Source organism: Ascaphus truei, chromosome 7 (genome assembly GCF_040206685.1).
Source record: "Ascaphus truei isolate aAscTru1 chromosome 7, aAscTru1.hap1, whole genome shotgun sequence".
NCBI lineage: Eukaryota > Metazoa > Chordata > Amphibia > Anura > Ascaphidae > Ascaphus > Ascaphus truei.
The window spans coordinates 103,404,175-103,418,617 of record NC_134489.1 but is presented as its reverse complement, the minus strand read 5'-3'; the positions used below and the strand labels follow the sequence as shown (position 1 = coordinate 103,418,617).

At 43.7% G+C, this 14,443-nt stretch overlaps 1 protein-coding gene across 17 annotated transcripts in view; it reads right to left on the bottom strand.

The window, feature by feature from the left end:
* The window catches only part of BIN1 (bridging integrator 1), a 115,208-nt gene that overhangs the window by 55,548 nt on the left and 45,217 nt on the right, over positions 1 to 14,443 (bottom strand). For all 17 annotated transcript variants that reach the window (XM_075609746.1, XM_075609748.1, XM_075609747.1 and 14 more), the window contains exons 2-3: positions 13,203 to 13,283; positions 1,349 to 1,403 (exon numbers count right to left, since the gene is read on the bottom strand). In XM_075609746.1, the coding sequence (XP_075465861.1) occupies positions 1,349 to 1,403; positions 13,203 to 13,283 (136 nt within the window). The remainder of the gene's footprint in view (positions 1 to 1,348; positions 1,404 to 13,202; positions 13,284 to 14,443) is intronic.

The window sequence follows — 14,443 nt, the reverse complement described above, 5'->3', positions numbered from 1 at the left end:
AGAAACATGCAGTAGTTCTTTCTGTTTTTCTATATTACTTTCTCAATCTGATTCCACTGGGGTGCCATACCCGGAACAGAGGATCAACATTCACAGGATAACCCAACCATCATCTGATTCCACTGGTGTGCCATACCCGGAACAGAGGGTCAACATCCACAGGATAACCCAACCATCATCTGATTCCACTGGTTTGCCATACCCGGAACAGAGGATCACCATCCACAGGATAACCCAACCATCATCTGATTCCACTGGTGGGCCATACCCGGAACAGAGGGTCAACATCCACAGGATAACCCAACCATCATGTGGCGGTTTGGTTTCCTTAATCATTTGCACCTACTATTTGTATTATAAAAACAAAAACAGAAAGGCCAGTGCAACATACAAAGTAACACAACATATAGTACAATACTTCAGTGCTAATCTGCTCATGAGTAAGGGTCATTTAGTTAAACCCTTTGGCCAAAGCGTTATAAGCCTGCAGCCACGTCATGGCATGACCAATCTGCAGGTCCTAACACTACCTGGCACAATTCTCATGTACCTCTCTTTTTCTGCTGGAGGGAGAAAGACCGTACTGGGTCTGTGATTCACAGGATCATGATAAAAACTGCCAATTGGAAAGTTGTGCAGGGCAAACTTTAAACCCTGGGGAGGAGGGCCACACCTCCAAACAACAACCGTTGCATTAACCCAGCACGCTCCAGAACCCCAAAACCCACCCTCTATTTGTATTATGATCCATAGATCAGTAACATAATTGAGCACCAGTAGTGCTGGATAAATCAATACTTTGGACACTGACCTGTCACCTGAAGGATTCACAATGCTCTCTAATACCATCATCGATCACAAATAAAATTGAATTTTTAATACCAAAGTACTATTGTAAATTCCTTTCCCGGTCAGAGGGTCCAATGCATTGCTGGTCCCACTGGCAGCGAAAGTGTCCAAACTTGTCGGAGCCTTTGCCGTACCCACATTGCCACTTATTGAGATAGGGCCCCTGGAAACAGTCGGTTACGAGACTACAAGATCTACTGAAAGTGGCCTTAAGGGTCATATGGAATAGCGCTACTTCTTAAATATGGGCGTGTAACTTTGACCCTGAAGAAGCAATATGGGGGTTATTCATGAAGCTGCAATAGTGACGGGCAGTTGACTTCATTGGGAGTTTGAGCGGTATTGCCCCACTATCACAGTCCATTTAATAACCCCCAGGGGTAAAAGTGATTAGGATTTGGAGCCTTTACTTACAGCCACGTACTGAGCTACTCACGTGGCTGGGGGTAGCGCTGCTTCCTTCAGGGTGCATTCGTTCTGGTAGAAATTAAGCTCTTACCTTTGACAGAAGACAGGTAGGTCCTCAGATCCTTCTGAAGCTTGCTCCCTTCCCCCTGTAATCACAGAAGAGGGCGATCATCTCAAGCACTGGTATGTGTCAGGTCACACCCGGAACAGAGGTCTCCACTAAGAAACTACAGCTCCTCTTGTTGTTTGTTTAAATTACCCCCCAAAAAACTATATAATTATAGCATGCACAGTGTCAATACTGAGCTTTGCACACAGGTTGAATATTTTTTGGGAAAAGGGTAGGAACACACGTTAAAGGGAAAGAGGGTATAAGGAATGGGGAGGGCACATTGCCTGCGGCAGGGAGGGCCGTCCGGCTCAATACACCTCTAGAAATCACTAGAAAAAGGAGAAGCACACATTTCAGATTTTAATGCAGACAACCTAAAAACAAATCTTACAAATGCTTATACTTTGCGCCTGTTTCTCAAAGCAACAAATTAAATATTTAACCATTTAAGTAGATCCTCACTGCCACTTGTTCATTCTGGGGCTAGGAAACAGCCAGACTTAAAGGAGCAATTTATGCGTTTTTTGTTATTTTTTAACATCGGTTTGAAGCAGGGGGTCTCGGGAGCTGAACCCCAATAATCACAGCTACGGGGACCCCCTGCTTCCCGAGATGCTCACATCCAAAGTGGGCACCGGGATCTCTGCAAAATATAAAGCTCCCGTGTCACGCGGGCCAATAGGAAGCCTAACCTGATGACATCACGGCTTCCCATTGGCCCGCAAGGCGGGGGAGCTTTGAAACTCCGTCATTACTTAAACCCTGCTATCCGAGCGGCTACCGCCCCCCCCCCCCCCCCTCCCATATGGATGTAAGAATCTCGGGAATCAGGGGGTCCCCGGAGCTGAAATTAATTGGGTTCAGCTCCGGAGACCCCTGGTTCAATCCTGTGTTTAAAAACAAATTGCAAAAAATAAGCTTGGATTGCCTCTTTAACCCCTAAAGAGGGACCAACAGCAATATGTTCCATCCTGGCCTGTCTGGCAACACATGAGTAAACAGTGTATGGAAGAAAGTTATTACTTGACACACTTTTGCATGCATGTCTTTTTATTATATAGCGCCATTAAATACATAGTGTAGCGCTTCACAGCAGTAATACACGTAACAATCATATAAAATAATAAATAATACATAAAGGGGAGAAGTGCTTCAGACATAAAAGTAACATTTAGGAAAAGGAGTCCCTGCTTCGAAGAGCTTACAATCTAATTTGTTGGTAGGAAGAATGTACAGAGACAGTAATAGCGCGTTCTGGTAAGTGCTTCTGCAAGGGGCCACGGCTAATGTATGAGGTGTTAATTATCAGCCATGGAGCTATTCGTATGCTTCGTTAAGCAGATGTGTTTTAAGGGGGTCTAAAGGTGGATAGAGAGGGTGCTAGTGGGGTATTGAGGGGAAGGGCATTCCAGAGGTGTGGGGCAGTCAGTGAGAAAGGTTTAAGGCGGGAGAGGGCTTTAGATACAAAAGGAGTAGAGAGAAGATATCCCTGAGCAGAACGCAAGAATCAGGATGGTGTATAGCGAGAAATTAGGGCTGAGATGTAAGGAGGAGCAAAAGAGTGTAAAGCTTTAAAAGTGAGGAGGAGAATTGAGTGTGAGATACGGGATTTGCTAGAAAGCCAGGAGGGCGATTTGAGCAGGGGAGACGCTAAGACAGATTTAGGAAAGAGTAGAGTGATTCTGGCAGCAGTGTTTAGGATAGATTGTAGGGGATACAGGAAGGCCGGAAAGCAGGAGGTTACAGTAATCGAGACGGGAGAGAATGAGGGTCTGTGTCAGAGTTTTTGCAGTCGAGCAACAGAGGAAAGGGCGTATCTCTGTAATATTGTGAAAGAAAAAAACGACAGTTTTTTGCTACCTTTTGAATGTGAGGAGTGCTCTAGGCAGCGTGCTTGGGCTACTGGGTGAATTATAGCACTTCCAACAGTAATGTGGAAGGAGGTAGTAGGGCCAGGTTTGGGATGAAGTATGAGGAGCTCTGTTTTTGCATTGTTAAGTTTAAGTCGGCGGAGGACCATCCAGGATGAGAGACATTCAGAAACCTTAGTCTGTACAGCAGATGTAAGGTCAGGGGTAGAAAAGTAAATTTCTGTGTCATCAGCATAGTGGTGATATTTGAACCCAAGAGATGTGATTAGGTCACCTAGAGAAAGTGTGTACAGAGAAAAGAGACGGGTCCCAGGACAGAGCCCTGGGGTACCCCCACAGAGAGATCGATAAAGGAGGAGGTGTTTGCAAAGGAGACATTGAAAATACGATGGGAGAGGTAAGAGGAGATCCAGGATAGAGCTTTGTTCTGAATACCAAGAGTATGGAGAATATGAAGGAGAAGAGGGTGGTCCATGGTGTCAAATGCTGCAGAGAGGTCGAGTAATATGAGCAGAGTGTAATGACCTCTGTCTTTGGCAGCATGGAGGTCATTTGTTATTTTAGTGAGGGCTGTTTCAGTGGAGTGAGCAGTGCAGAAGCCAGATTGTAGAGCGTCTAGGAGAGAATAGGTGTTGAGAAAATGGAGCAAGCAAGAGAATACAAGACGTTCACGGAGTTTAGAGGCAAAAGGCAGGAGGGAGACAGGTCGATGGTTAGAAAGACAGGCAGGGTCAAGCTTGCTGTTTTTGAGTAATGGTTATGACTGTTACATGTTTGACGGAAGAGGGAAAGGTACCAGAGTAGAGGGAGGAGTAAAAATGTGTGTGAGCGTAGGGAATATAATAGGAGCAAGAGGTTTTAGGAGATGGGAGGGAATGGGGTCAAGAGGGCAGGTGGTAGAGGGAGAAGAGGAGATCAGCAATGACACACCCTCCTCCGTGACAGTGGCTAAAGAGTCAAGGATGGCAGGAGGAAAGTTAAGAGGTGTAGGATGGGAGGAGGATACAAAGGGGGTGTCCTGACGTATGGATTCCACCTTTTCCTTGAAATAGTCGGCAAAGTCCTGAGGTGAGATGGAGGAAGAAGAAGAGGCAGCAGAGGGTGGTCTGAGAAGGGAGTCAACGCCAGGAAGAGTCTGTATGGCTTAGACATGTGCGTGTTGATTAGTGAAGAAAAGTAGGTTTGTTTAGCCTGAGAGAGAGCAGAGTTGAAACAGGATAGCATAAATTTGTAGTGAAGTAAGTCTGCGAAAGTGTGAGACTTCCTCCAGAGCCGTTCAGAGGAACGAGTGCAGGATCGCAGCATGCGCGTGTGGGAATGTAGCCAGGGTCTGGGGTTCAAAGAGCAAGAATGGCAGAGAGAAAGCGGGGCATGTAGATCAAGAGAGGAGGATAAGGCAGAGTTGTAGTTTGTGACCAGGTTGTCAGAGTCTGGAGCAGGGCTGAGAGAGGAGAGTTAGGAGCGTAAAGGTGTCTGCAGAACCGAGGGGTAGATGGAGGTGGAGAAGGGGAGAAGTGAGAGATAAAATGAGATGAGGTAATGGTCAAAGAGGAAAAAGGGAAATGGAGAAATTGGAGAGAGAAACGTTTTATCCAGCTGTTGTAAAAAGGATTGAGAAAGGGACATATGTTTCCTATCAGCAGCTCAGTTCTTACAGGCCAAAAAGACGCCATCCTTAAGCAATCCCAACAGCACAGGAATCCTTGTTGCCTCATTCTCCACAGGAAAGAATGCAGGATACGCTCCGCTTGTATCATTCCAGCCCTCTCACCAGCCTCTGGATCCCAGAGACGGGATCCGTGGGGCTTTTATACTAAGATGTATTGTTTCTTGTGTTTGTATTTGGTTTACCGTTACAGTGAGACGGTGCAGACCAAGGAGGCAGAGAATGGAGCAGCCCTGTGACATTATTCAGAATATGTTTCTATTATATAGAGCCAACAGTGTATGTAGCACTGTACATAGAATTTCGCAGGCACGATGTCCCTGCCCTGAAGAGTTTACAATCCAATTTGGGGGATTGAATTACCGAGACTTGATGAAGGTTACCAGGAGCCAATGCTGCTATTCCAACTGGACTCTCCCACTTGAAAGGCTGTGTTATTACCACGGCGCGACTCATTCAGCCGCTGCGAACGCGGTATCTGCTCTTGTAGAGATGCCATCGTATTTACTCAATTTTAAAAATAACGGTAAATATTAAGCAGATGTGTTTCCCTCCAAATCACATATTACATTGTAAAAAAATTAAAAATCTCAAAGGGTTTGAAATTTAAGAGACGTAAATATTGAAAATATTTTAGAATCAAAATATCTGTTTCCTTCCTTAAAATGTTGTGGCTAAGAGAAAAAGGCCTTAAAAGAACCATCCATTCTGCTGGATGTGAACATAACATGGTTTTATTTTCTTGGCACACTTTAAATCTACCAGGCCTCTCACAATGTTAAAGCTATTTTACATTCATTAGAAAAACAGCGTCATGTGGGTGGATTAAAATGACTACAAAGTGTTATCATTGAGCCTACAGAAACTAGTTTCTGGGAGTTGTGGCTTTCACTCCCGGCATGCAACCGGTGTGTATTTCTGGACTTGGAGACTGAAATCTAAAACGTATTTATAATGAACGTCGGGTCGGATGAAAAATGATGAAAGACTTGATTGGAAAAGGGGGTTGTAACCTCAACAAGAGAGTAGGGGCCCATTTATCAACGTTTACAAGGTGCAAGGCAAGTCCAAAAAACAGCACCAGGTTAATATAAATAAATAGGGGGAAATTATCCTGTGCCTTTCATCATTTTAATAATTCTGGTCATTTATTTTCTTATTTTTCCCACTGGAAGCCTTGGAGAAAGAGGCATTGCTGGGTTTTTTTTTTTTGTTTTTTTTTAAATAAATCTGGTGTTTGCATTTTTACATCAGTTTTGCAACAGGGGACCTTTCACAATGAACCTTCCAGATGTTGTCCTGGTTTTCTCCCTGAAAAAGTGTGGTCAGCATCTCTCGTCGGCTTTTAGATGGGTAGTCAACATTCTAATGTTGCCATCCATGGGAATGTAATGTTCCAATTGGACACACATTGATTTCCTGTATGAATGCCTCAGCAAACCACAAACCACTTGTAAACTGAACGAAGAGGCTTCACTTAAATCATTTGGCCTCCAGGTGCAGATTCTTCTGACATTTCTCTATGTTTTGGGGTTTTGTTGCTGAGTTTTTTATTTTGTTATTTTGTTTTTTAGAGTAATAATTGCTGGTCTCTGGTGTTTTATAGAACTAAAGGGATGTCGTCAGCAGGGCATGGAAAGGAAACAAATAAGATATACAAGGAAAAAGAGCAGACACACACATATGGTAACATGAAAAAAGGGAAATTCTGATTCTACTTATTAGAATGTGAAAGTGGTGATTGATTTCCCTGGCCCAGCAGTGAAGGGGAGAGGAGGACAGCTGAACCCTGACTGAAAGTAACTTCTGGGTCCCTCTCTTTGCCAGGCCTACCAAGCTTTATAGATGGGCTCAAGATGGTGAACAGGTAGGGCTGCTCAACAAGTTGTGCGTCCCCGTGCTCCAAGCTGTACATCCCCGCGCTCAACAAGCTGTGCATCCCATCCTGCTTCCAAGCTGTGTTTCCTATCACTCAATAAGCTGTCAATCCCGTCCTTCCCTCCCACCCATCAACAAGCTGAGTATCCATTCCCATCTTCCCTCCACTCAAGCAGCATCTCATACCCACTCAACAAGTTCTGCGTCCCATTCTCCCTCCACGCAAACTGTGCATCCCACCCCCTCCAAGCTGCGTTTCCCATCACTCAACAAGCTGTGCGTCCCATCCTCCTTCCAAGCTGTGTTTCCCATCACTCAATAAGCTGTCAGTCCCGTCCTTCCCTCCCACCCATCAACAAGCTGAGTATCCATTCCCATCCTCCCTCCACTCAAGCAGCGTCTCATACCCACTCAACAAGCTGTGCGTCCCATCCTCACACCACTCAAACTATGCATCCCACCCCCTCCAAGCTGCGTTTCCCATCACTCAACAAGCTGTGCGTCACCTGCTCAACAAACACGCTGCCGGAGACCCAGGTGCAGACGCCTGTCCTGGGCGTGGGAATGCTGGTGGTGAGCCTGGCGATCAGCACTAGCACAGTTTAATGAGTAATCCCCATAGAATCTGGGAGATTCAATGCTCCATTTATCATAGATAAGACTGCCAGGGATGTCACATTCCTGCAACCTTCAGAACCAGAGCGTTCTGGCTCCAACATAGAAAAGGGGCTTCTCACTAATGCAGCAACAGCTCCTTCTATTCTTTTCTTTGTTATCGAATTTTGCAAAACCCCTAATGGCAGAAGAAGAGAATGTCAAACTTCCACGGCAAAACGAGCCGCCAGCACCTCACGTCCCCTTTGATAATGGTCACATTGTCTTTGTTTATATGGAATGGATGTTATCTGTGAAAGTGAAGGAATTGCCGGCTTCATGACCTTAAAAACACACATTTTTGTTGACTTTTGTATTCTTTCCTTTCTTAGTCATGTTTTAGCACGTGATATCTGCTGGCCGTAACCCCTGGAGTGTCAGCAGTTCGGGCAACTCATTGCAGAGCAATTCTTGCAGGCCCATTTGGTGCTCAATTGGCTAATTATGAGGAAGTCCAATAGAATTGTTGACAGGTGTCTAACACGTTGGTGGCTACAGAGCTACTCCAGGTAAGAACCTAACCACAGCCGTGCTAGACTGGGTAAGGTCCAAGAGGTAATATGATTTCTGTTGCCAAATATAGAGTAATCTTGCCGAGGAACTTTTTGCCTAAAATGCTGTTAAATGATTACACTAATATTGGCGATTGATAGATTGTTTGTTCTGACTTGGCTTAAAGTGTCAACGTGTTAAAGTGTCAAAACAGGCTTTTTTTCTTCTTTTTTTACATTTGTATTTTTTTCACACAGGATTGAAGCAGGGGGTCTCCGGAGCTGAACCTCATCCCTCTCCGTTCCGGGGACCCCCTGCGTCCGGAGATACACACTTCCATAGCAGGTGCCAGTAACCGCTCAGGCTGGGCCACATTTCAAAGCTCCCACCTCCTGCGGGCCAATAGGAAACCGTGACATCAGCCGGTGCGGCTTCCTATTGGCCCGCGTGATGCGGGAGTCTTAACAAGCAGAGAGATACCGGCACCCCTTTCAGAGGTAATTATCTCCGGAAGCTGGGGGTCCCCAGAGCTAAAATTAATGGGGTTCAGATCCTGAAACACCCTAATTCAATCCTGGGTAAATAAAATTAAAATAAGTGTAATAAAAAGCACTTGGATTGCAGCTTTAATCTGTGGAAACCCAAAACATGTGGAATCAGGCGTTTGCAGGTAGTACCAATACACCAAGCATAGCATCAGCGGTCTCTTCCAGCAGCAGCACAGGGTGGGTTAGCTTCACGTGTACTACTGACTACATCCAAATGAAATATCTTAATTAATGATGCTTAACATAAAATTAGCACAAAGCCATACAGGGCACAGGACCAGTTTCCTCCACAAAAGGCATGTATGCAGTGTCACCGGGCAAAAAATACATTCAGGGCCCCGTTATAAGTGAACGGATTCCGTGGATTCAGGTGAAAATTTAAATTGGAGGATCTCTCCCCTACTGATCCCTCCTCATCATCACCCCTCAGCTTGCTCCCCCCTCCTCCAGCTCTATGCCTACCTGTGGGACATGGTGTGGATAGGGGCAGACGGGGGGAGATGACGGTATGCGGAAGTTAAGCAGAAGAGTTAGGAGTTGCACGGAGGCAGAGCAGGACAGCCGGGGAGGAGCGCTCTGAAGCAATATAGACAACGGAAGTAAGAAAGCCTTCCGGGTCGGACCGCGGGGCGCGCTCCTCCCCTGCCGTCCTGTTCTGCGTTCTCCGTGGAACTCCTAACTCCTCTGCTTCACTCTGGCAGCCGCCGCCGCATACCATCATCTCCCCCCCGCCCGCCTCTATCTGGGGGAGAAAGAGAGAGATGGTCATCAGGGCCGCCGACAGGGGGGGCAGAGGGGGAGAGCGAGCCCCCAAGTGTGCGGGCCCCCGGGCTTTAGTTACGCTCCTGCATATGTGTATCATCCTCTCTATTACTTGTAAGTACCATTCTCAGGGCTGACACACATACAGTACATACTCCTAAAAGCAAATTACTTTCAGATTATAACAAACTTTGATGGCTAATCAATCTCAAATCAAATTAATCTCACTAAATGTAAAAGGACTTAAAGCTGCAGAACATGAACAGAGTTCATTTCAGCTCCGGTGACCCCCTATTTCCAGAAATACTTACCTCCTTAGGGGGCGCCAGTATCTCTGTGAAGTTTCAATGTCCCGGTCACGCTGGCCAATAGGAAGCTGCAACGGGTGACATCACGGCTTCCTATTGGCCCGCGTGATGCGGGACACTTAAAGCCGCCATTATGTTAGGCACACAGTTTCTCTGACTGCAGAGATACCGGCACCGCAACGGAAGTAGGTATCTCTGGAAGAAGGGGGTGCCCGGAGCTGAAATTAACACAGTTCAGCCCCGGAGACTCTCCTGCTTCAAACGCAATCACACAAAAAAAGTCATCAAACGCAATGCGGCCTGTTCTGCTGCGTTAACAATGTATATAAACGTAAGCTAGCAATGAAGGAATTTAAGAAATTGGAGGGTGATATCATTTTCATCTAAGAAACACTTTATTAAACAAAGCCCCCCTAACACATTTGATAAATTATGCCCCACTATCTTCTACTCATAGTTAAAGATACACAGGGAAGGTATATAATTCTGCAGGGTTTCGTGACGGGAAACAGAATCCCCTTGGTGAACATTTATGCCCCGAATGAACAACAAGTAGATTTTCTCAAAGAATTATCAGAGAAATGTACATTAAGATATATAATAATAGGGGGGGGTGAGTAGAATTGCTACTTAAAGGACTGTCCATTTATCAGCTGTATTTTTGTTGATGGAACTTCACCCCAATGTATTCTTTGCAGAGACTTCCTTAGTTGACTTAAATATCCCATACTCAGCAATACTTTTTTTGATCGATTATTTCAAATGAGATCGTTATGATCATTGTTTCCCAAATGTTCCGTCACTTGAATATTTTTTTATTTCTGTACTTCTACAGGGTTTGACATTACTAAGTCAAGTAATTCCCATTTCCTAAGTGGATACTCAATAATTTGGGTCATGTAATTGTGTTTTAGCACAACTGTTGCCTTTAGTTGTAATGCTAATCTCATTACTCCAGTCGATGTCTGGATAATTAAAAAAGCCCCCATAAATCAAACATGACTGAGTTTTGCTGCCTTTTCCATTTCAAAAAGAAGTTTGTCTTCCCCAGTTGCAGATATTTTGTGTTTTATAGGAGATCCCTACTAAAATGTTTTTCCAACTTTTACCCCGACTTATTTTTCACCAATCCCTTCAAAAACATCTTCCTTAAAGGGAGCAATTAATGCGCTTAATTGATAATTATTTCATGGGCTTGAAGCATTGGATCTCCGGAGCTGAACCCCATTAATTTCACCACCATGGGGCCCCCTGCTTCCCAGGATACGAACCTCCAAAGGGGATACCTGTATCTTGGCATAGTTTAAAGCTACTCAATTAGAAAATCGAATAACATGACCTGTTAATCTAAAATAAATCAAAGCCCATGTGAAAGGGGAATAAATATGTGACATCGTGAAGACAAACACAATGTAATATTTTAAAACCATAGGAAAGTATGTGTGATTGGCTAATGTTCGATGAGAGAAACAAAAATTGGTTTCTTTGACTGAGGGCCAGAAAATTGTCTGTATCTTATAAACAATGTTGGTAATAATATTAATTGGTATTACCATGTTTGAAACACACCAATAGTTACATAGTTACATAGTAGATGAGGTTGAAAAAGACGTACGTCCATCAAGTTCAACCTATGCTAAATTGCAACAATGTTGTAATTCATGTCAAACAGTTAGAAATTGTTTTAAAATATCACATTTTGTTTGTCTTCACGTTGTTACATATTCACCTCTCGTGGGCTGTGATTTATTTTAGATTAACAGTAAATGTTACGCTTTAACAGCCGAGGTGTGCACCACAAATCTACTTCTTCTGAAGATCCTCTGACCTCTTGTAATTTGATTTTCTAATTGGTTATCCATAACCCTCAGTACATACGTAGCACTCCATTGCTATGCATTAAGCCTAGGGTGTCCAACTTTTTTTTGGTCAAGGAACCCAATGAAATTCTGAGGAGCCCCAACACGCTCTAATAGTGAGTTTGAGATCAGATACATTGTAAATTCTTCTGTATTTGGTGCAATTTTAAAATGACCTTAAAATTACAGGGAGCCCTTTAGAGATGCCCGAGGAACCCAAGCATTCATTGGAACCCTGGCTGAAAAACATTGCACTAGGCAATTAGGCACAGCCATATTACTTATGCTGCACTACTATATACTCTTATTTTGTTGCTTGTAGTGCGGTGTGATTTCTTTGGGTTGTGCAAAGTTTAAAGACCCCGTCACGCGGGCCAATAGGTGTCGGAACTTGATGATGTCACAGCTTCCTATTGGCCCACAGCAGCTTTGAAACTCCATCAGTACGTGAGCCCTGCTAGCCAAGCAGAGCGGCTACCGGCATCCCCTGCGGAGGTAAGTTTCTCTGGCAGCAGGGGGTCCCCTGAGCTGAAATTAATGGGGTTCAGCTCTGGGGACCAACAGCTTCAATCCTATGTTTAAAAAAAATGCAAACATTTTTATTTATTTTTTAAATCGTCCACTTAGATTGCCTCTTTAATACTACGTTTAACATATAAACATACTCCACCACATCTTCTATTTGCCAGATTCCTCCAAAACAGGGAATAACCCGATTAATTAACTGCCCAGTCAGGAGTTTCATCCCACATTATATCAGTCATCCCCATCATATCGAACATAGCTCTTTTGTGGCTATTGTTTAAAGCTCCCCATTGTATCGGCACTTAATGCGATTAGCAGTCTGTGCTACTATTAGCATGTTATAGTACCCGTTAGCTTAACGTCCTCCCATGGACATTAATTAGTTTTTATAGGTTTTCTTGTATTATCTGTATTTAATATGGGGGCCTCCCTCCCACTACATAAGGGGTCTAAAATGCCGTCCTCAATGGCCACGAACAGGTCAGGTTTTCAGGATATCCCTGCTCCAGCACAGGTGGCTCAGTCTTTGACTGAGCCTCCTTTGCTGAAGCAGGGATATCCTAAAAACCTGACCTGTTGGTGGCCCTTGAGGACTGGAGTTGGCCGCCCCAGCTTTAGGTGAAATTCAATCTTTCTAAATAACATTTTTCAAGCAGCAAAACGTGATATTTAAAAAAAAAAAAAATTCAATAAATCCTTTCTGTAGTGTGTAGATAATAGTGACTGTTTGTTTTTTTTGTTTTTAATTTTTATTCAACTCTTAAAGAGTCTTTTGATTTCTATAGCAGGTTTTAACCCACGTCCCCAGCAGTGTAAGATATTTGCAACACTTTCCTGTTTGGGATCATTTCTTGCCAATGTTCCCAGCAGTTTGAGCTGCAAACTGTAACAATAGATAATGTTACCGTAGTAATATAAGGATACATTGTAGCTGCTGATTTACATTGACTGAAGGATTGATTGAAACTGAAAGGCAGCCATTATGTTAGGCACACAATCAGGATTTTTACAGATTTATAATAGGAGCGCCAAACGATTGCCAGCTTGGGCAGGAACGTATAATTAGACATTGTCACACGCTTTACATATAAAAAGAAAAAATGTTGGAAAGTAGAGACATTACTTTCTCTGCAATCTGGAATTGCCACTTTAGCAGAACTGAAGATAGGAAACAGGACCAGGGAATTCTGCCCTGTTCTGCTTTCCAGACGCAGAGGTTAAAAACAGGACTCTTTAATAACAGCCAATGGTCTTTAAGAGCCGCTCTCACCAGCTGCTTGTTGAAGTTCTGCACGCACTGCTCAAACTGCTCATCCTTCGTCTCATCGGCTTTCCCCAGTTTCTGGAGCACCTGGGAAATACAAGCAAAAAATAAATAAATGTCAGTCATTTGTATGGCAACTTATGCAAATAATGCTCAAAGTCTTTACTCAAATAAACATACAATCGACCATACTCCAAAGAAACGTTATGTCAGCTGTTCGCAGTATGAGAATGTTTGTTATGTTTGAGGTCTACCTTTTTTTTTAATCATCTAGCACTGTAAAAATATTCCTTTCTATGGTTTAAACCTGGGGTGGCCAACACCAGTCCTCAAGGGCAACCAACAGGTCAGATGTTAAGGATATCCCTGCTTCAGTACAGGTGGCTTAATCAGTGGCACATTTGAAGACTGAGCCACCTGTGCTGAAGCAGGGACTGATTGAGCCACCTGTGCTGAATCAGGGATATCCCTAATAGTTGACCTGTAGGTGGCCCTTGAGGACTGGCGTTGGCCACCCCTGGTTTAAACCCCTGGTTCCCCCCTTGGACTACCCCATGTAAATGGAATTCAAGTGATTTCGGAATCCATGTTGTCTGTTAGAATCCATTTTGTTTCCCCAGACTCTATTCAGACTGAACTGAGAAAGTTTGTGAAATAAGAAAAACCTATTTAAGGGAAATAATTGATTTGTCGGAAAGTTAGAACAAGTGAATTGTTTGTAGTACATTGTGGGTACAAGCTGAAGCCTGTCCAAGGCCAATATAAGAGTATAGGAGTATAGGAGGCCAATATGAGTATAGGAGTATAGGAGGCCTATAGGAGTATAGGAGGCCAATATAAGAGTATGAGGCCAATATGAGTAAAGGAGGCCAATATAAGAGTATGGGAGGCCAATATAAGAGTATAAGTGTATAGATGGCCAATATAAGAGTATAGGAGTATAGAAGGGTAATATAAGAGTAGAGGAGGCCAATATGAGTATAGGAGTATAGGAGGCCAATATGAGTATAGGAGGCCAATATAAGAGTATGAGGCCAATATGAGTAATGGAGGCCAATATAAGAGTATGGGAGGCCAATATAAGAGTATAGGAGTATAGAAGGGTAATATAAGAGTAGAGGAGGCCAATATAAGAGTATAGGAGTATAGAAGGGTAATATAAGAGTAGAGGAGGCCAATATAAGAGTATAGAAGGCCAATATAAGAGTAGGAGGATATGAGGCCAATATAAGAGTATAGGAGTATAG